Source organism: Bombyx mandarina, chromosome 16 (assembly GCF_030267445.1).
Source record: "Bombyx mandarina strain Sakado chromosome 16, ASM3026744v2".
In the NCBI taxonomy this organism is placed as follows: Eukaryota; Metazoa; Arthropoda; class Insecta; order Lepidoptera; family Bombycidae; genus Bombyx; species Bombyx mandarina.
The window spans coordinates 5089985-5113621 of NC_143222.1; the positions used below are offsets into that span (position 1 = coordinate 5089985).

At 38.4% G+C, this 23637-nt stretch overlaps 1 protein-coding gene and 1 long non-coding RNA gene across 7 annotated transcripts in view; one reads left to right on the forward strand and one right to left on the reverse strand.

The window, feature by feature from the left end:
* LOC149501257 (calcium release-activated calcium channel protein 1) overlaps window positions 1–23637 on the reverse strand; it is a 79491-nt gene that overhangs the window by 3731 nt on the left and 52123 nt on the right. For 4 of the 6 annotated variants that reach the window (XM_089733976.1, XM_089733982.1, XM_089733980.1 and 1 more), the window contains 3 exons: window positions 7743–7951; window positions 3774–3969; window positions 1759–1909 (listed from right to left, as the gene is read on the reverse strand). In XM_089733976.1, coding sequence (XP_089590102.1) covers window positions 1759–1909; window positions 3774–3969; window positions 7743–7951 — 556 coding nt within the window. The remainder of the gene's footprint in view (window positions 1–1758; window positions 1910–3773; window positions 3970–7742; window positions 7952–23637) is intronic. The other 2 variants (XM_089733979.1, XM_089733978.1) reach the window with 1 other exon arrangement.
* Window positions 860–1819, forward strand: LOC149501258 (uncharacterized). Its single transcript, XR_016324404.1, has 3 exons — window positions 860–962; window positions 1123–1253; window positions 1696–1819. It is a non-coding gene; the product is annotated as an uncharacterized LOC149501258 (long non-coding RNA).

Here is a 23637-nt window from a genome sequence, read left to right on the forward strand (position 1 = left end):
TATAACTAGCTCTCGGGTTCAACCTAACAGAATTTGCGTCTACATAAACAGAAATTGAGCCTACCACCGAATCGTAATCTCATCCCACTGAGAGGATCCGGCGAGAAACTCAGTGGGTTTTATGGGTGGGACCTACTTAAATAAAACAAGATTTCGAAATTCCAATAATAATAATATATACTATACCCAAAAAGTTTGAATACCTAGGTACGTATTATTTTGACAGGGCTATATTTTGATTCAAATTGGTAATCAATGTGAGCGATGTGACAGCTTATTTAATTGATGATAATTTGAAGAATACAATATGAACATCATAGTGTGCCGTGAGATTTTTTAAATTCAGTTATTGACTTTATACAGATTATTATCTTCCGACATCGTGTTTTTTTTTTTCATGGATTTTTTTATTTAGGCCATTTAAGAACGGAACATCGATCAGCGGCTGATGAATAAAGCCAATTTTTATAAATGTTGTTTTTTGAAATATTTCTTTAGAATCTCACCATTATTTATTGGTGGAACACAAAGAACAATACGGACGTGACTTAATGTCTAAACAAGAGCCCAAACAAAAAGAAGTTTCATAATAACACCGCAGTTGCCGCGTTGTGACTCACCAAATTTTAGATTCACAGAGCGTTGACCTTCAAAAAGCAAATTACTTATTTGCCTTCAAGCACTGGTTATAATTTGTATGTGCTTACATTTTTTTTTCGTTTTTTGCATGATTATTATCTGCATACACGCATTCCATTTTTAAATCTTTTTTTTTTTGTAGTACTGAGTTTAAAGAGTGAGTGAAAAAATATCTAGAAATAAGTAGGTACCTATAAAAAAAATACTTGTAGATAAATGGGCTACATTGATTTTACCACTGAGGTTCGACATTATGATAATCGATTGATATCATTTTTTAATCTTCAATGTCATGACAAAAAAGCCTTTATCTAGGTAGGTAGGTACATACATACATTATCAAGGAGGCCACAAACACCAGCGTCTCGGGCGCCATTAAGCAGGCCGAATGTAGGCAACATTGGAGGAAGCTGGTGCAAAAACTGGACCAAGGTGGTCACGACCCTCAGTAACGAGGAAACGACAAAGAAGAAGAAGAAGAAGGTACATACTGAGAGCTATTTTTGAAGTGTAAATGAATTTCGTGTTAAGTCATTATTGGAGGCCATAGTCAACACAAAGTCGATACACACCACCAGTCACACTACTCTACAGTTATGAAAATCTCACAAATCGTTTTAATTGAAAATATCTTAATGCTTTCTTCGGTATTCGCAAATCATAGCCATAGTTAAAACTAGTTTTACGTTTTGATCTCTCGCTTTTTTTCTATTTTTTTCTGACATTTCTAATACTTCAAAGTTTTTGTGTCGTCACGGACGACTTAGGCGTTCCACATTTAAATATTGCGTAATACTAAAAAACGCGAGATTAAATTTGGAAAAGCTGTTTTAATTTTAAAAATATCATAATATCAAGTGTTGTTGTACCTTTTTTTTAGCCTACCTATGCTGATAGCCTTGTGAGGCTATTTCAGCATCTCCTTGACACGTAGGTAAGCTCACTGGACTCAAACGCGACCCACTGAGAAGATCCGGCGAGAAACTCAGTGGGCTGTGTCTATGGGTTAATTTACTCGTCGAGCCCTTCGTCGCAAGCGACGGGTTCAGTGAGGAGGGTGACCGTAATGGATCAGGAGGATCCGTCATGACATGTTTAGGGCGACGTCAACTGTTGTACCTGATAATAATTCTGATGTAGTAGCCGTGGCCTTGAGCTTGGCTCTGGACATGTGAAGTCTTCGCCACGACAGGCCCTCAGAGCCGATCGTGTCAGCCGGAAGCTCGTTCCAGTTTGCGACAGGCATAGCTAATGCCACTTCACTGATGCTCTGAAAATATTAACAACAAATTTCTTGATTTTTTTCGCTATTACAAACTTATGTTGACATGTAAAGAGAAAAAATATTTAAAAGTTGTCGTGGCCTAAAGGATAAGACGTCCGGTGCATTCGTATGTAGCGATGCACCGGTGTTCGAATCCCAGGTGGGTAGCAATTTTTCTAATGAAATACGAACTCAACAAATGTTCACAATTGACTTCCCCGGTGAAGGAATAACATCGTGTAATAAATGTCAAACCCGCAAAATTATAATTTGCGTAGTTACTGGTGGTAGGACCACTTGTGAGTCAACGCGGGTAGGTACCACCACCCCGCCTATTTCTGCCGTGAAGCAGTAATGCGTTTCGGTTTGAAGGGTGGGGCAGCCGTTGTAATTGTAACTAAACTTGAGACCTTAGAGCTTGTATCTCAAGGTGGGTAACGCATTTACGCTGTAGATATCTATGGGCTCCAGTAACCACTTAACACCAGGTGGACTGTGAGCTCATCCACCCATCCAAGCAATAAAAAAAAATTAAAAGCTACTGTAGGTAATTTCCGAATAATAACAAAGGACAACTTATTGGCTCTTGACCTTACAACTATTAAAGGGCGGATATGCGACAAGGAAAACTAGATGTTCCGCAAATACACCCGTTCTAATCTAAGTAAGCTAAGTATCCCACAAAAAGTGTAATTTTTAGCTGTTGCGGTTAAAGTCTTGTACCTGCCCAATTTAATATAGGAAACTTGCCCGGTTTGATATTAATTAATAATCATAGTAATTGCTGATTTAAATAAAAAGGTATTTTACAAGGCGGTACTATGTCTCCCTGACATTGCATGCATCAAGAATTCTTAGCTTCTAGAGATTAGAGCAGCCTTTCTCAAAGTGGGCGATAACGCCCCCTTGTAGGCGCTGCAGGTCTAAAGGGGGGCGGTAAGTGAATCAGAAAAAGGGGGGCATTGTGTAGCTCGCGCTATAGTAATTTTAGTAGGTGAAAAAATGTCGGCGATAAAAAATAATTTATTCTCAAAATGGGCAGTAGACAAAATAAGTTTGGGAGCCTCTGGATTAGAGATATGTAGTTTGCAACACTGGCATATCGGGTCGCACTGGGGCGTCATCGGGCGCGATCGGAACTTCCGAATGCGCAGGTGTTACCTGACGTCAGTCGAAAGATTCGCGCGCCGATTTAAGTTTAAGTTAGATCGTAATAAATAATTAGTATCGTCTAGTGCCTAGCGTCGTTTTCACAATTTTTTGTTAATATTATAATATTGTACACATCCAAAATAATATAAGTTTTTATGAAATAGTGTGTTTGACTTATTTATTCCGAGTGAGAGTTTCCCGCTAGTGCGAGAAGTAAATAACAAACCACAGTATTTAGTATATAGTAATTTTTTTTTGGTGAAAAAGTAAACGGTTAAAAACATTTTTTTTTAAGCTTAGTTAGGTGGACTAGCTCAGGCTCAACTGGTATTAAATAGTTACCGGAGCCCATAGACATCATCAACGTACATACTGAAAGCTTGAGACTTGAGTTCTACCACTGAATTTTACAATACAACTGCTGCCCCATCCATCAAAACGAAGCGCATTACTGCTTCATATCAGAAATAGGCAGGGTGGTGGTACTTACCTGTAAAGACTCAGAAGACGCCCTACCACTAGTTTTATTTTATTTTTCTTTCCTACCTATGCTGATAGCCTTGAGAGGCTATTTCAGCTTCTCCTTGACGTGTAGGTGAGCTCACGGGGCTTAAATCGGGAGTTTTGAGGGGATCCGTCGAGAAACTCAGTAAGCTAGCACTAGTAAAAAATGTTATTACTATATTTATATAAAAATCAACATGCATCGCTTACGTACCTTTATAGACTGGTTACATTGACAGGGGTTCTGCAGATAACTAGGATTAAGTAGCACGGTGGCTGCAGACTTGTTCGAGAACCCGTTCGGTGTGGTACTGCCGTTGGGGCTAGTACCCCCACGAGGGCAAACGTACTCCAAGCTATGTGGAGGCGTTAGGGAGATCGTGGGGCTGTCCGTCACGCTTACTTTAAATCTAGACAGAGATATAAAAATATATTATCATTAAGTCCCTCTTCGATGCACAGAAATATATTTAACTAATTTTTGCCCGCGACTTCGTCCGCGTGGAATAGTTACTTTGGCGTATATAGCGTAAGCTTTCAAAAGGGAAAAATACTCCGATTTTGAAACATTCTTTATTGGTGCTCCGCTTGGTCCTATTGGTCTTAGCGTGATGTTATATAGCCTATAGCCTTCCTCAATAAATGAGTTATGTGACACAGAAAGAATTTTTCAAATCGGACGAGTTGTTCCTGAGATTAGCGCGCTTAAACAAACAAACTCTTCAGCTTTATAATATTATAATAAATATAAGTAATAAGTATAGATCAAACAATATTTTTTTAATCGCTGTTCTGTCCTTCTGAAAGAGATAATCGTGTGGACATGGACAATGGACATCGGCAGTATCTAAATTATATAACTAAATTTATGTTCCATATTTATTTATTTATTTTTAATATATATTTCTTTTGTTTCAAAAGTTTTCAACGTTAAAATTTATTTGTTTATTAAATAATTAAATTACCTTATCATGATTCCTTTCGAATTAATAAAACGGAACGAATATTGATAAAAACGGACACTTCGACAATCACTTCAACACTTTATTCATAAAAACACATGCACCGTATCGTTTAAGAAAAGTTATATTATGAATCGAAGCTAACTCTGAACTAATATAGTTTTAATTATATCAACGTTAACGATAGCAGTAGTACACAGTGCATTTTAATTAATAAGTCAATTAAGTTCTTTTTCTAGAATTAATATAGATCAATATTGATTCGGCTATTACATATTTCTATAAAACTAGAGGTCCCGCAGTAGTCGAAATTCGACTATAATTAATTGGAATTGTAAATTTGTACACTATTATGATTGTATTTTATACTTCTATAATCACAAATTTCGCCAAGGCTGCACTATAAAAAAATATTTATAAAGACAAACAATATTTAATCTATTCTTAATTTGACCACAGACGTCAAGAACAAAAGTTTGACAATAAATAGTATGTATGCGTGTGTGCGTCAAATACGTGGTACTATGTAGTGTGTGTGTAATGTTTTCTTTATTAATCTAATGTATCTTTTATGCATTATTTTTAAAAAATATTAGCATTGTGCACTTCTTCTCTATATTCTCTATAAGTGTAGAAAATTTCATATTCCTCCGTCCGCGCTATTTTCGTAAAAAGGGATACAAAGTTTTTGCTTCACGTATTAATATATAGATTGTTTAAACATGAAATATTTTTATGAACTACTTGACCAAACAAAATTAAAGACTGTAGGTAGGACTGTTATTAGATATTGAATTGAGAATTTGTTTTATTGTTTGTTTTTCAACTGACATCTTAAATTCGACTACCGCCATTGTTGTGAAGCTAGATTTTTTTAAAGATACGTTTTTTATTTTTTTATTATTTTGGTAAAAAGTGAACGAGATTATTTTCTTTAGTATCGCTATTCGTATTTATGTTTATTTTGTATTGTAACATTGAATAAATATGAAGTATTACATGAATACAATACGAAGCAAAACCTGAAGTTTTTGAATTTATACTCAAAAACCGTACGTCCTGGTACTTTTTTTCTTTAACATGATTCTTATCCACATGAAGGTTGTTTAGAAGAGATTGCTTTCAGTGATAAATTCACCCATTATACATTTTGCCGATAATGTCATTCAGTTGTGTTGATTTTGCCATAACGCACATTATTCTGCCCTAAAAACCAATGACAGGAGAGTTCAAAATGAAAATCCTTAGATTAGTATTGTCAAAACCAATTAGTAGAACACTACAGAAAAAAAAACATTAATAAATAATATAAATTTTAATATATCTTATAATCAAAGTTAAAAAAGCCACTGCAATTAGTTAAAATCACAACAACCATACAAGCAATATTTTTCTTTCCAAATTGAATCAAATATTATATCTATTATTACTTTAAGCCAAAAGCCACGACGTTGTTATTAAATACTGTTAGGACATATTAATGTCGCTTAAGAAAAAATAAAATTAAATTTAACGACATAGCTTACTCGAATTTATATGCATCAATAATCTCCGAATAATGGAGTATTCGTGTATATTTTTATGACTTAATAAACACCTGCACAGTACCTATGTTTACAAATTACAACGAGACTTTCTTTATAAGGAAGGGGCCTTAGAATTCGGCCCATATTGACGTGTAAATCGACAATAAAATAGCTTTTTTCCTACCTAATCGCTGATAGTCTGAAGGGCTGTTTCAGCTACTCACGGACCAGTAGATAAGCGAGTTCACGGGCCCAATCTGAGAGTTTGACCTATCAAGAGCTGTGCTTCGTTGAATTTACCACGGGATCGGAATCGCGATCGACCGAAGATCAGATCGAAGATCAGACGAGAATCTTAGTGGACAAATGTTTAGTACGAAGTAGCGACATTTCTTATTGGCTTTATTTAATTTCATACTATACTTGTGTATACTATGTAACTATACTTGAGACCTTAGAACTTGTATCTCAAGGTGGGTGGCGCATTTACGTTGTGGATGTCTATGGGCTTCCAGTAACCACTTAACACCAGGTGGGCTGTAAGCTCGTCCACCCATCTAAGCAATAAAAAAAAAAAATTATAAAAACAGTGACACGACTAAACAATATTAAAAAGTGTGTGTGTCCGCTCCGACGCACGACTGGAGTTTACTGGATATAAAAAATTAAACGAAACAATACGAGAAATAGTTCTATATTACGACAACACGATACACTACAGATTATTAACAAATTAACGAGACACAAAACAAACGACTAACAAATATATGAAAATACAATAATGAGAGAAACGCGCGATCAGTACGAGGCTTTGTGGCGGACTGCCGGCGCAGCAGCCCGGCGTCACCTGCGATAACGCGGCCGCGCGTTGGCTCCTGATTGGCGCGCGCACGCATCACGCAATCAGGAGCCAATCAGGCGCATAACGCATTTCGTGTGACATGCTAGTACGATTTTGATTGGCGCGCGCACGCATCACGCAATCAGGAGCCAATCAGGCGCATAACGCATTTCGTGTGACATGCTAGTACGATTTTGATTGGCGCGCGCACGCATCACGCAATCAGGAGCCAATCAGGCGCATAACGCATTTCGTGTGACATGCTAGTACGATTTTGGTCCCCATAATTTTCATACCCCGGGCCTATATATGTAAATCGATTCTAAAGGAGTAAACTCCAATAATATAACGTAATATTTTTTATAATAATGAATGACATAGTAAACTAGACTATACTATAGAATAGAAAACTAAACTATAGAATGACATAGTAAACTAGGCTATAAACATTAAGTGGAAACGCAAGGCATGCTTTATTTATTTATGTTATGTATCATTTGATAAATTATGGTTGAGACGAAATAGAGTGAAAACCTACCTATAGATTTTCCATTATAAATACATACGTATAACATTTGCCTGCTGCTAGCAAAAGGTAACCTTAAACCTATACAGTTAGCTGAGATAAAAATAAAGAATTTCAATGTATAGGTACCGTTACAATATTATATCCGTTTTCTAGTTAAATAACTGTACAAATACAGATTTAAGTAAAATAATGAATCGCATTTAACATTATTTAGGTGAAATATTTCGATTCTTTCAAATGTTTTACTGCACAACATCAAACAAATTAAAGACAGGGTCGCCACTGTGCAGTTAGTCACACAAGCGTAGAACGTTTTATTTCTTACTTCGGATGTCCATCATAGCTTGGGCTCTTTGTCATTAACTGGTAGTGCTCGTGCTTGTGTTTCCTGTACGCAGATCTCTCGTAGATGTGGTCAGAAGTGTGATACCTTTGTAAGGTGCGTGGCCTGCTTTTTCCGCTCGGTGGGGTCTGAGTACATTGGTCAACTCGACAAGACTCCTCCACGCTTGTCACGAAGCTCGCCTCCGAAACCTGAAACAATAGTTTTTTACTTAGCATGTAACAATAATAATAATACGTACGTAGATTTGAAGGGACCGTCGCCATAACAACAATATTTCGTCCAATTGGTTTGTTCGCTTAATACAGTCATTATTAAAAACGGAGGCACATAATTAGGGGTAGCATTCCATACAAAATAACTCGGAGACTATTAGCATTGTTATGTTAAAATTTGATTATTGTTAAATGGTAGATAATAAACATTATATAAAGTAACAAAATCAAATACATAAAATTATGAATACTATATTGCTTATATTTAGCTGATGAATAAAAAATTGTTTCTAAAGCCGTAAATAGACTTAGCTCGCTTCGCAATATATTTTTTCAATTATTGTGAATGTTATTAGGGTTATTTTCCGTTACACTCTTTAAGGATTTTAAATTACATTAAATCTAACGATCATTACTCATTGCTGTCTTATTTCATACGCCTTCATGCCAACGTACTTAATCGAGAGCTCCACACGGATTTCCTCCCGGATTAGGAGGAGGAATCTCACACCCCCGATTACTCTCTTTAGACAGCCCATACCCTGGGCCAGGAAGGTCAAATACCTGGGCGTTACCCTGGATGCATCGATGACATTCCGCCCGCATATAAAATCAGTCCGTGACCGTGCCGCGTTTATTCTCGGTAGACTCTACCCCATGATCTGTAAGCGGAGTAAAATGTCCCTTCGGAACAAGGTGACACTTTACAAAACTTGCATAAGGCCCGTCATGACTTACGCGAGTGTGGTGTTCGCTCACGCGGCCCGCACACACATAGACACCCTCCAATCTCTACAATCCCGCTTTTGCAGGTTAGCCGTCGGAGCTCCGTGGTTCGTGAGGAACGTTGACCTACACGACGACCTGGGCCTCGAATCTATCCAGAAATACATGAAGTCAGCGTCGGAACGGTACTTCGATAAGGCTATGCGTCATGATAATCGCCTTATCGTTGCCGCCGCTGACTACTCCCCGAATCCTGATCACGCAGGAGCAAGTCACCGTCGACGCCCTTGACACGTCCTTACGGATCCATCAGATCCAATAACCTTTGCATTAGACGCCTTCAGCTCTAACACTAGGAGCAGGCTTAGGGACCTCGGTAACCGTACTCGTCGAACTCGACAAAGAGTTCGCCGTGCAACCTAACCCATGAATCAGCTCGCTGAGTTTCTCGCCGGATCTTCTCAGCGGGTCGCGATTCCGATCCGGTAGTAGATTCATTCGCGAAGCAGCTACTCTTGAGCTGTTAGGTCTCCTTCGGAGGCGCTCGGGTAGCTGTTAGCAAATCCCAACCTTCCTGGCTGAGCCTTTGCTCGCCCACCCTTCCTGGCTGAGCCTTTGCTCGCCCACCTGTCCTGGTGAAACTGGAAAGGCCTCCGGGCCTTAAATCATAAAAAAATAAAAAAAAATAAAAATAAAACTTAATCGAGAGATACGCTTTTAAAATCGTAAAAAATAAAGACCGCCTCTCTAACTTTTTAACTATGGAACGAAATATTCTAGAATATTAGTCATAGACAAAGTTAGACAATTAATGGGTTAACGAACATAAAGCTCGAAAATAAGCTTAAAATTTTAATAATTGTATTGATTGTTCCATCATTTTCAAATATACCCTACCACCCAGTACACACGGATTTATAATTTTGTTTTTTTTTACACGCGCCTTACGCACGCGATTACTTCGCCCTTTAATACTTTTTTACTGTAACCAGAGGAACATACGAGTCGTGTCAACAATGCTTAAGACACAGCCAAGCCATTGCCACCGTCATTCTTGAACATGTAAACTGCACCTGTGTCTTTAGTAGAATCGGTACCTGCATGTGGAATTTTAAGATCGGCATTTTCGATTGCTCGATACGACTACACCGGACGTTTTATCCTTCAGGTCACGACGACTTCAATTATAACAGTTTAATTTTAAAATGTAAACGTTCACTCCGATAGCCCACTGTGTTTAATATACGTCTAATTGGACACTCTCAGCTATCTTACATTAAAAACAGAGAAACTACTTACATTATTGCCAGTGCAAAACGTATTATCTATGAACGTCAGTGACGTAATTTACTTTCAGAGCATATAAACGCATATTTGCATGCTCCACATTCCCATTCTTTAACTATTAGACATTGAACTAATTTTATTATCAAAAAAATCGTGCCACCGGTATGTACCTAGTTCTCTGAAAACGAGTGTTTTAAATCAAGACTAGACAAAAATCACCAATATTTAAAGTCTTAAAATAAATATAATTGCCATTTTCCGGTAGTGTGCACTTTTTTTTCAAATCTCGAAAAACATTTTAAATCTTTGACTGACTGTTATAGATAGGTAATTAATTGGCACAATGATAGATGGTGTCGGTCATCATAATAGAATAAGTATTAAAATATTTATTTAAAGGTTGTATTTCTATACCCTACATATAAGATAGATAGATCGTAATCCATGGCAACCGAATGATTTGAAAATCTACTATCCACAATACTACTAAACAATCTACAATATTTTTTTTTATTTCTTACATTGCATCAATGACATGATAGTTTATGTCCTAATGGCTTAGTGAGATTCGGTAACTATTGGTGTTCCGATTCAAAAAAAGAAACAATTTTAATCTCAGACTCATCACGAACTTTACATATACTGTTCTCACAGTGACGGAACCAGGTGACGGACCCAGAATATCTCCGCCCCAACTTTTTTGGTCAAATGTCGTAAAAGTCACTGGAAAATGGACGGCAGTGTTTTCTGAGTAGCAGTGTACTGCGATCGTCAACTGACACGGGTGGTGGGGTGTATTCTAAGCTCGAACGGGCACGCTGCATTTACACTAAAAATAAGGCCCCTGAGTGGTGAGAAAATTCGTATTCGTATTCGCATTCGATGCTGTGAAACGGTGCATGTACCTCTGACAAAAACCGTATAGTGACTGCTGTTTTTTCGCTTGTCTCCGTTCTTAGTACACATCCCTAGCAACACATCCGTAGCAAACATTTTCCCCTTGGTTTGCATGTACAAAAATCTAGCTCTCCGCTGAGCCGTTTCCACTAAAGTTGCGCTGAGTGTGGCTAGGTAAATTAAGTAATTCTATTGGTTTTTAACAAACACATTTCTCGCTACCTATTCTCGGACATCTTTGGTGGAAATGCAGCTGTGGAGATACAGCATCCATTCTATTTTGCGGCCACAGCATGCGCTTTGATTTCAAAACCGCCATTACTACCTGTTCTGATAGCCTTGAGAGGCTATATCATCTTCGCCCTAACATGTAGGTGAGCTCACGGGGCTCAAACCGGAGTGGTGCTAACAGTGGCCCTAGCAAAAGCAGTGCTTCGCAGAATCTACCGCCGGATCGGAAACGCGACCCACTGAGAAGATCCGGTGAGAAACTCAGTGGGCTGGAAACCGCCATACAATACATCGTTTGTACTTCAACCTCATGTCACGGTTTGATATCTATGATAGGGCTTCAGTGGTCTTTTTACACCAAGCATTCTGGGAGTTTGGTCAAAAATCCAGGTAAAAGTAACCAAAAAAAATATTGTTTAACGAGTTTAACCTAATGAACAAAACTTTTAAATACATTTTTCGATAAAATTGGGCTTACAATTTTTCCTTGTCCGCCGATTATAACCATATTCCATCATTTGTAATTAATTTTCCATTTGTGGCGAACTATTCCAATTTTACGCTAACTAATAATTAAAAGCACAAAAACATCAATTATGAATCAGAACGTAATGATTTCAATCAAAACAGAAGTATTTTTTTCTTAACTTTTAAGGTAATGACTATTAGGTTTTTTAATCCGATGATGAAGATGGATTTTCCCTGAATTTAAAATTGGTAAAAGTAATTAAATTTGTAATTGCAGTGTTTCGTTGTTTTAATGGATACAAGACCGTAGTCATTCTAATGGTAAACCATACATATAATGTATGTTTACCCAAAGCCATTCATGTGACCACCGATCACCCAGGTGTTGTTGGACATTCTATTCTACGTAAGTGGGTCTTTAATTTGTGGTGCATGATAGGTGATTTGGAATAGTTTGCTTTAAATTTACTACAGAAAAGCCGAATAGACTCAAAAGAAACCGGACCATATGATGTCAAGGCTGTGGAACAGAGTGTAAAAATGAGAGCAGCGTTCGTACATCACCTAGGAAGGAGATAGCCTAGAGATACAGGTAGAATACATTGAACCCCAGTACAGACAGTAGCTCTTTCAAAGGTATATTCTAAAATGACACAATTTTGAAAATTTTATCGATGTCATGTATTGTGCTTTAAACCTTTCAGAGGGAAATGATAAATTAAACTATCACAATATTATTATCATTATCGATTTAATAAATGAATTGAAATATCCTTTCAAAGGCTGGCATAGCTGTGTATTTTGAAATTTGTTATAATTTATAAAACTTATATTTAGTTTATAAAACTTAAAAAATACAATTCTATTAACTATCGCAAAACTTACATTGCTTACTGCATAAACTTGAAAGTCAATGTTCACGTACTAACCTATCACATTTTAATATAATTTAAGAAGCAAGCAAATAAAAGATCCGAGTAAATAATAATATAATCTTATTCTGAACATCGATATATAAATGTAATTTTATCGTATTCTTTTTTAAATTTCGTCTTACAAATAGACGAAGATTTCGTTTAGATACGCCAAATTAACTTTTTAAGTGATTCACAAATATTTTAAGCCGTCTCCCATTTCTTTGTGTACTTCCAAGTATTTTGAGATGCGTGTTAAACTGACAATACGTGTGTACAAATTTAAATATCATTACATGTTTATTTTTAGCAAAACCATAGCAGTGCGAGTGCCGCATGTTACGGGTCGTGTATTTCCATTTTTATGATTAGCATAATTTATTTATAAACACACCTAAACGGTTCCGTACGACATAGCAGCTAAGACTTTGTTTTATTTGATTGAAAGGGAATACTTGGATGGACTCTGTGAAAGAGATTATGTTAGAGAAGAGTTTGAATGCGCGATTCCGATCCGGTAGTAGATTCATTCGCGAAGCAGTTGCCTTTGAGTTGTTAGGTCTCCTTTGCCCACTGAGTTTCTCGCCGGATCTTCTCAGTGGGTCGCGTTTCCGATCCGGTGGTAGATTCTGCGAAGCACTGCTCTTGCTAGGGCCAGTGTTAGCATCACACCGGTTTGAGCCCCGTAAGCTGACCTACTAGTTAAGATTAAGCTGAAATAGCCTCAAGGCCAGGGCTTTCAGCTTAGGTAGGAAAAAAAGGTCTCCTTCGGAGGCACTCGGACAGCTGTTAGCAAATCCCACCCCTCCTGGCTGAGCCTTTGCTCGCCCGCTTGTCCTGGTGAAACTAGAAAGGCCTCCGGGCCACCAGTAATCCTTCAATCATAAAAAAAGTGAATACAGAGATAACGTATAACAGGCTTAAATGAAAAAATAGGACATGCTGCGTTGGCCCTACATAGTGGGGTAAGAGCAAAGAGAAGAAGAAAACTGTGAAACTGGCAATTACGTTTAAAGCTTTTTTTTTTGTTCAGGAGGGCGGGGCATGTCAGAGTCGAACTGACTAAAGCCTCCTGTCGCTCAAGAACTAACGTCCAAACCTCGCATGAGACAAAACTCATAAAAAGGCAGAGGGGGGAAGTGAAGCATTTAGTGCAGAGCACATCTCTCCCATCACCCCCCTCGGGACGCCGGACCGGCGGTCGTCGGCGCCACGACCACCAGCCCTCTCGGTCGGCAGACTATCCGAAGCCCGCTTAGATGGCGCCGGTTAGAGTCTTCTTCTTCGTCGCTTCCTCATTACTGAGGGTCGTGACCACCTTGGTCTAGTTTTTGCACCAGAGTGAGTACGTTTAAAGCTTTGTAATCTCAACTAACTAATCAAAACTGCTTTGTGGCAGAAATACGTAGGCGCCTATTCGCGTGGTTTCAAAATACCGTTTATTATCAATAATTACGCTATAAGATTTCGTTGTATACTACTTGACGTTGATCCCTTTTAGTCGTTCGTGAACACGGGCATTGATTTTATAACGTAAATTATTTATTATTAGTAAAAAAAAATCTTCAGTTTTAATGGGAAAGTTTCTGATGTTATTACCATTGACGAAAGAAAAATGGCGCGTATTTCGTTTATGAATAAAGTCAACATAATATTTCACGATAGTCTTAATCCACTCATTCACAATGTCTATATAGCTAAAAGATTTTTGTGGTAGGTATTTACCTAGGTAGGTAAATGTATAACCGCTGTTCCACTTTTGAAACGAGAACGCATGACTAATTTGCAGCAGAAATCAGCAAGATGGCGGTACCTACACAGTCGAGCTCAAAATATGCCCTACGATTAATAAATGACTACCATACTCGTCTTTTACGACGCCCATGGGACGAGATGAGGTGGTGCTGCTCTAGATCGAACACGTCTCCAGGTCATTGAATCAGCTTTTTTTTTATTGCTTAGATGAGTGGACGAGCTTACAGCCCACCTGCTGTTAAATGGTTACTGGAGCCCATAGACATCTACAACGTGAATGCGCCACACACCTTGAAAAGCTTAAAACGTTTCGTAGTGGTTTGCTTTGATTTTATTTTATTTTTTTCATAAAAATATCCTCATTATCATCATTCTCCTGCCCTTCTCCCAGTCACCTGGGGTCGGCGCAACATGTTTTCTCCTTCCATACTCCTCTGTCATATACCATTTCTTCGCTCACTCCTCTCTTACACATATCGTCTTTCATGCAATCCATCCATTTCTTTTTAGGTCTACCTCTTCCTATAGAGGAATATTGATAGATAGATAGACCCTTCCATATTCATAGTTAACACTCTCTCTTTTCATAAACAAAGCACGAAAAATAAAGGTATATTTTCACAATAATAATAATTAAATGAGATGTTTACAGCAGTTACAGGACATGAGTTACAACTGTATTTATTCTACACTTTCAGTGTAAATAACTGAGGAGACGTTTATTAGGTACATTATTTACTTGTCGCATTTGTTTACTACAGTAGATAAACAGTGTAATTTGATAGTACGCTTCTAAAAGATGTAAATATTTTTATTTTTTCATTTGTTTTCCCTGTTGTCAAAATACTTGAAGACTGGTGTCTAGTGACTTGAATACTTTTAAGAAGTCGTCGTGGCCTAATGTGGCCTAACGTGGGCGTGGTTCTAATGAAATACCTACGTACTCAACAAATGTTCAGGATTGACTTCCACGGTGAAGGAATAACATCGTGTAATAAAAATCAAACCCGCAAAATTATAATTTGCGTAATTACTGGTAGTAGGACCTCCTGTGAGTCCGCACGGGTAGGTACCACCACCCAGCCTATTTTTTCCGTGAAGCAGTAATGCATTTCGGTTTGAAGGTTGGGGCAGCGGTTATAACTATACTTGAGACGTTAGAACTTATATCTCAAGGTGGGTGGCGCATTTACGTTGTAGATGTCTATGGGCTCCAGTAACCGCTTAGCACTAGGAGGACTGTGAGCTCGTTCACCCATCTAAGCAATAAAAAAACCATACAAATTTGAGTTAACTCTTACGCTATCGAGAACGTTAAAAAAACTCGCACTAAGCACACAGTATAATGCAAAGTACTGTATTGCCTACCGTAGCTCCGAATGGAATTAAAACCTCTTGCTACTAGAACTGCAACATGTAACAAGATGAGAGATTCGAATAATAATAATCGTTGATAGACATTTAATAGAGTCAAACTAAACACAGTTCAGTTTAGTCTGGTGGAACGTAAATGATGAAAGTGAATAATTGATTAACAAAATTATCACGTTAGACTCTTATTAGGGTTGTATTTCTATGACGCTTTCTACGCTATTAGGTGGTTAGCGAGGCCATCGGCCCCAACAAAATGAACGAGAGCCATCATACATTAAAAAAACAAAATGTGTGCAATTCACACGTGGTAGAAGTGAAACCTTCCAAAATTAAAATACAATTATCCTAAACGTCTTAAGTATATGTAAAATTTTGTCATTAGTAAATAATTGTAAGGTAGCGCCCTCTGTGAATTGATATTTTAATTTCACGTATAATCCTAAATTAAAATTCACTACAAGAGCTTTCATACACACGTTAGTATTAAAAAATCTCACAGATGGCGCTGTATTAAATAGTATGTATATTTCTGTCTCATTCTTTGCTGGCTTCATCCTACACATTTTTGTATTTGTGTCTCTTACCTGTCGTTTTTTCCGTTGCATCCGGTTTGAAATCACAACGATTCTAAAGAAGTTTTCACTTCAAAAATCTCACAGATGGCGCTGTATTAAATAGTATGTATATTTCTGTCTCATTCTTTGCTGGCTTCATCCTACACATTTTTGTATTTGTGTCTCTTACCTGTCGTTTTTTCCGTTGCATCCGGTTTGAAATCACAACGATTCTAAAGAAGTTTTCACTTCAAAATTCAATTACTACAACTCACAGACCATCTTATCAGTGCCATTATAAAAATGTCACATGTCGCAAAGTAGCTTAATTACTTTGAGACTTTTCAAATCTAGTGAACGAGGTAAGATACATGTATTATAGCATTTTATGACGTCACCTCCATTAAAATTATAACATGTGACAGAAACAGCGCGATGTTTGTACTACACACTCGTTCTTTTCTTATATTTTTGAAACACCAAATATAAATACATTAATTTTAACATATTTTTTAAAATATCACAGAAAAAAACGTAAGAAACATCTATACTGTCATCAAGTTTGAAAATGAGACATTAAACTAACATCGCCTCTAAATTGTACCTTTTTTTTAATTGCCCTTGTTCCCTTTTTTTAAAAACTACAGTCTAACTTCTATGCAATGTGAAAAGCACTGTGATTCACTGTGCCTATTTACATGAATACGAACACAATAATAGGTACATCTATGAGTATATAATGTCACACACACACGCTATGTCACCAGTATGTATGAAGCAATTAATGCTCGTTGCAATCACAATGCGTTTAATATGTGTAATTTTTACTGTTTATGCTGAAGCATTTCCGTAGGAGTACCTACGCGTTTTAAAATAGTCCATTTGTATAAAGTTGTCAATGAGCATTCTCGTACCGCATACCTATATCAGTTGCTGATGCTAATAGACTCAATATCTATAATATGTAGTTTTAGTATTAAGTATTTGATCAAAGAGCTATGAAAAACAGTTATTAATTACATTTTATAACGTAGTGTGACAAAAAAAAGTGATTTTTGATAAACTAAGGCCGTTTCAGCCCAAAAAAATGTATACTTTTTCAATAAACTGGCACTGTAATCTGATTTCATACAAAAACATACATATATGAAGTGTATAATCTATGAAAACATACTATGGCCCTTTTTGATTCAGGCTACAGATATAATAAAGGGCAGTTATATAAGTACTATAACCGCCGTTGAGTATAGTTTTATTTTTCCAACTGGAAAGGCGAAGGTTTCATACGATTCAATGTATATATAAAATAATATGAAAAATGATAATATGAAGTGAAATGAAATGAAGTTGATTAATATGAAACATTGCATGAAATGAAATGAGATGAGATGATATGGGATGAAATACAATCTGAGTAAAATGGTGGTCATTTACTGAGACTTTTTCAGTTGGACTTTTTGGAGGATACCTAGAAGTTACGTATAAACGGCTTTATTTTATTTTATTTTCCAACATTTGTGCACTTTCACAAATACTAAACAGTTAATAAAGCACCGTTATTACGCATTTAAACCTGAATAAACACTAAGCGGACAAAATAAAAGAAATCACATAACTTCACTCCTCGCGTTCCCGCCAAAAAGTTTAACCGCCGTTGAACTTGTAGCGAGTCTGAGTGCGGCCCTGCGCTGAGTACGGCCCTGCGCTGGAGCATCGCACTTTATATAATATTCGTCGGTACTCGCAAAAGGTGGTCATTCGGTTGAGTTCGAGACAAAACATACGCTGGTGCTTCGCTATTAACATTTGTATTTGATCGCTATTTAATTAAATATAAAATTGTAATTAGTGGTATCATTTCACTGCAACAAAACCATAGTTGGTACCACAATTGGTGACGCCGAATACGAACACGGAACATGGAGCCACAACAAAGAAAGCAGCCAGCAGCGATGCCGGACGAATTTTTGGACACGGAGGGTACCTCATATGCTGCCTCGCTAGAAACGTCGAGAATCGGTTTCCGTCCACCCCCGTTTTGGCCAGAGGAACCAGAGCTATGGTTCGCGCAGGTGGAGGGCCAATTCGTGTTGGCGAATATCAAAACGGACTCCACAAAGTTTTATTCCGTCATCGCCGTTTTGGAGCACAGACACATATCGGAGGTAAAAGATATTATAACCAACCCTCCGACCGAAGAAAAATATAACAAACTGAAAACGGAATTAATTAAACGGTTATCTGCATCTCAAGAACGGAAGGTAAAACAATTATTAATGCATGAAGAGTTAGGGGACCGCAAACCGTCTCAGTTTTTGAGACATTTGAGTAACCTGGCAGGACCTTCAGTGCCGGACGATTTCGTGAAAACGTTGTGGTCGAGTCGATTGCCGAGTAATATACAGACTATTGTAGCTTCCCAGTCGGATCTTCCACTCGATAAGTTAGCAGACCTGGCGGATAAAATACACGAACTTGCACCCTCTGCACCATACCAGGTAGCGAGTACAGCCCGCTCCGCACCTACTTCAACTCAAGGTATGCCCACAACAATTATTGAGACTATGGCCAACCAGATTAGTGAATTAACAAAGCAGGTAGCATTGCTCACTACAAACATGAACCGTGGTTATCATCATGCACGCCAACGGTCACGGAGTAGGCAGAAAAGGGATAGGTCTAGGTCACGGTCACGATTACGTCAGCCACCTGAAAACCACCCTCATTGTTGGTACCATTTTAATTTCTCTGGTCGAGCAACAAAATGCCGGAAGCCATGTCAATGGCAGTCGGAAAACTCCATGGACAGCCGGAAGTAGCGGCCTATGACTGTCCAACTAATTCAGGCCGACTTTTCATATCTGACCGACATTCTAAAATACAATTTTTGGTTGATACAGGGTCGGACCTGTGTGTGTATCCTAGATCAGCTATGAGAACACCCTGTACGCAAGCCAAGTATAGCTTAACTGCCGCAAATGGTTCAGTAATACATACCTATGGACAGATACATATAACATTAGATTTGGGACTGCGCCGTGCTTTCTCTTGGAAATTTACCATTGCAGACATTGCAAAGCCAATTATTGGTATTGATTTTTTTAATTTTTACAACCTGCTAATTGACTGCCGTAATCACAGAATTATAGATGGGACTACTTCACTAGCTGTGCCAGCATCACATCAAAAAGTTCCGGATAGCGTGGCATCAGTCAAGACAATTTCTGGTGATTCAGTATTTCACCAGCTTCTACGTGAGTTCCCAGAAGTTACACGACCTGCGGGTACTGTAAGTACACCTAAGCATAACACTATGCACTTTATTAAAACTACGTCTGGACCACCAGTTACGAGTAGACCTAGACGGTTGGATCCCGAACGCTTGCGACACGCCAAGAAAGAATTTGACGACATGCTAGCATGTGGCACGGCAAGGCGTTCGTCAAGCCCATGGTCCTCACCGCTGCACTTGGTCAAAAAGAAGGATGATGGCTGGAGACCTTGTGGTGATTACCGTGCACTAAATGCTCGTACCGTGCCCGATCAATATCCTGTACGCCACATTCAGGACTTTAGTCAGCAGCTTTCTGGATGTACTATCTTTTCAAAAATTGATCTTATTAAAGCTTATAATCAGATTCCCGTAAATCCCTCTGACATACCCAAGACAGCGATCACCACACCCTTTGGCATGTTTGAGTTCCCGTACATGACATTTGGTCTAAGAAACGCAGCTCAAACTTTTCAGCGGTTTATTGATGAAGTGCTCACAGGCTTAAATGACTTCTGCTATGGGTTCATGGACGATTTGTTAATTTTTTCCGAGTCACGTGATCTTCACATGACCCATGTGCGACAGGTACTTGCCAGACTTAAGGAATATGGCGTTCTAATCAACCCAGCCAAATGTTCTTGGGGTAGAAATGAAGTCAGTTTCCTTGGATATCATGTTTCTGCTGAAGGTACACGTCCTCTTCAAGAGAAAGTCCGGGTTATCCAGGAATTTCCTGTACCACGAACAGTGAAGGAGCTCCGAAGGTTTCTCGGTATGTTGAATTTCTATAGAAGGTTCATTCCTGATGCAGCGACTATTGAAGCACCTCTACACAGTATGTTGGCAGGAGAGAAGGTAAAAGGGTCACAGCCTGTCCACATGACCCCACTACAGCTGGAAGCCTTCGAAGAATGCAAAAGAGCATTATCCAAGGCTACACTTCTGGTACATCCCAATATGCAAGCTGAGTTGTCTATAGTTACTGACGCATCTGACGTATCTATTGGAGCGACTTTGCAACAGCGTGTACAAGACCAATGGGAACCACTCGGGTTCTTCTCCAAAAAATTAAGTCCGAGTCAGAGGAAGTACAGTCCATATGACAGGGAGTTACTAGCGATATACGAAGCAATTAAATATTTTAGGCATATGGTAGAAGCTAGAAACTTTAGTATATACACCGACCACCGACCACTCGTTTACGCTTTCTCTAGGTCAAAAGATAATTGTTCTCCAAGACAGTACAGGTATTTTGATTTTATCGCACAGTTCACCACTGATATAAGGTACATACCTGGTACGCAGAATATTGTGGCAGACACGTTGTCACGTATAGAGGAGGTACAAGCCATTGACTTCCATCAGTTAGCCCTCTCACAGGAATCAGATCCCGAACTACAAAACCTACTCAGCAAGGGATCGTCACTAAAGCTACGGAAGATAGCTCCAGCTGGATCACACACGGAACTGTACTGTGACATGTCAGTGCAACCGCCAAGACCCTACGTCACACCTGATTTTCGGAAGCAAGTTTTCGACTCACTGCACTGTCTTAGCCATCCAGGTGGTGCTGCTACAGTCCGACTTGTGACCGAACGATTTGTATGGCCTGGAATACGTCGCGACTGCAGAGATTGGTCGAGGAATTGCTTGCACTGCCAGCGATGCAAAGTTACCCGTCACACAACAGCCCCACTTTCCCGTTTTCCTTTGACCACGTCGAGATTCTCCTGTATCCATCTCGACATTGTAGGACCACTAACCCCTTCTGCTAATTACAGATATTGCCTTACCGTCATCGACCGCTTTACGCGATGGCCTGAGGCAATACCGATGATGGAGATCACTGCTGAAGCTTGCGCAACTGCTCTCGTATCAGGATGGATATCAAGGTTCGGCTGTCCCACTCAAGTTACCACCGACCAGGGTCGGCAGTTCGAATCAGCTCTCTTCAAGTCCATCACGTCCATGGTGGGAGCCAGGCATTTCCGTACGACATCTTACCATCCTAGCTCTAACGGGATGATTGAGAGACTCCATCGCCAGCTGAAGGCAGCAATAATGTGCCACAGTACTAGCCAATGGACCGAAGCTTTACCACTGGTGCTGCTCGGCATCCGTACTTCTTGGAAGGAAGACATTCAATCTTCTGCTGCCGAGCTGGTGTATGGGGAACCTTTACGCTTACCAGGGCAATTTCTCTTTCCATACGAAGATCACACTACCAGTGATGTTACTTCCTTCGCGGTACGTCTAGCTAAACAGATGTCTAGCCTTACACCTACACCAGCGGCATGGCATAGAAAAGGACCATTTTACGTACCAAGAGATCTGCAAACTTCTACCCATGTCTTCGTGAGACAGGACCATGTTCGCAGACCCCTTGAAGCGCCCTATTCTGGTCCACACAAAGTGTTGAAACGTTACGAAAAATTTTTTAAGGTTGAAGTCCACGGTAGAAAGGTCAATTTTTCATTAGATCGGCTGAAGCCAGTTTTTATAACTCGAGAAGCTATAAATGTTGCAGATACACCTCCTACTCCATCCCCAGCAGCCACTTTGTCACCTGCACCAGAGTCCGAGAAGAAGACAAGAAGTGGAAGACGAGTGCGATTCCCGGACTACTACCAGGGTTAGCTAGAGCAGAACTTCGATCGCCGTAGCGATCTCGGAGGGGAGTGCTGTAGCGAGTCTGAGTGCGGCCCTGCGCTGAGTACGGCCCTGCGCTGGAGCATCGCACTTTATATAATATTCGTCGGTACTCGCAAAAGGTGGTCATTCGGTTGAGTTCGAGACAAAACATACGCTGGTGCTTCGCTATTAACATTTGTATTTGATCGCTATTTAATTAAATATAAAATTGTAATTAGTGGTATCATTTCACTGCAACAAAACCATAGTTGGTACCACAAACTCTTGAGAGGTCGCTAACTGACGCACGCTTCAAAACGCAATCTTTAAAAATCGATATAAAATTTAAGAGATTTATTTAAATGTAAATATAAGACCGTACAGACTAACAATATTCGTGTTGGGAAGTATTTACCAGTATTGCTGACAATCCTTTTTTGGTATCAAACACTAAGTGTAGGTATAAAGTAGGTATATTTTTAACTACTAAAGTTGATGTGTACGGTCTGATAAGTAAGAGTAATAATAAGTTTTGATATCTAGGCGATTTTTTCAATTACTTAAAATAGTGTCTGACAAATAGTATTTCTATGTTCAAAAATAATTTCTAAAACTGTGTCTAACAAATAGTGTTCTATATTGTAAAGGAATTTCACGTTTTTTTTTTATAACATGCTTTATCAACTTGACCTTTTCTATCTACGAACGTAAATATTTCAAGATGAGTTTTTTAATGATATATTTTGTCTTTTAATTTTCTTATTTACAAACGAAACTTTACCTAGCATTCATAAAGGAAAATGTATTACGTAGGTATATTTTGCAAGAAACATAAATGAAAACATTTCAAATATTAAAATGGACGCTGAACCCGTTAGTATCAATGAGTATTAACGGCTTAATAATATTAATAACGTTTAACGTCATAACCTCAAAGTCACCTCCTTATAATGGTTTTGTTCATGCATAAACATCTTAGTTTATTTACACGCGTTATCAAAGTTCCAGTGTACTGAAAACTCACACATCACTGATGTTAATTAAATAACGTAAGAAGATTGTTAGGAACATTGACGAGACGTGCAGTGACTGCTTCTGTAAATGGCATATTGTTAACACGGTTTTTTCATAATTTAACGAATCCAACAAAAACGTTTGTATATGGAAATAAACAAGCCGGAACTTTTAAAAAAACCAACAACGAACAACGTTTCTCTTGTTTTAATGGTTTTTTAAGAAGGCTTACTACTATTGGTTTCATTTTTTTGTTTTGTTTATTTTGTTGTTGCTGTAATGTTGTTTTTTCATATTTTAGATTTTTTTTATTTATGTTCGGCAAATACGTACTTATATACTACGTATAGGTGCCCGAGTATTACTTATATGTAGTAAAATATCTGATTAGAATGTACACATGTATGAGTAACGTTTTTATGAGTTGTAAATTAAATGTAACCTTGATACGTTTTGTAACTGTAATTTAATAATATTTTATTTAAGATGAATTAATTATCTGTGATTTTGTCTATGAGTAAGACAGCCGGATTACTC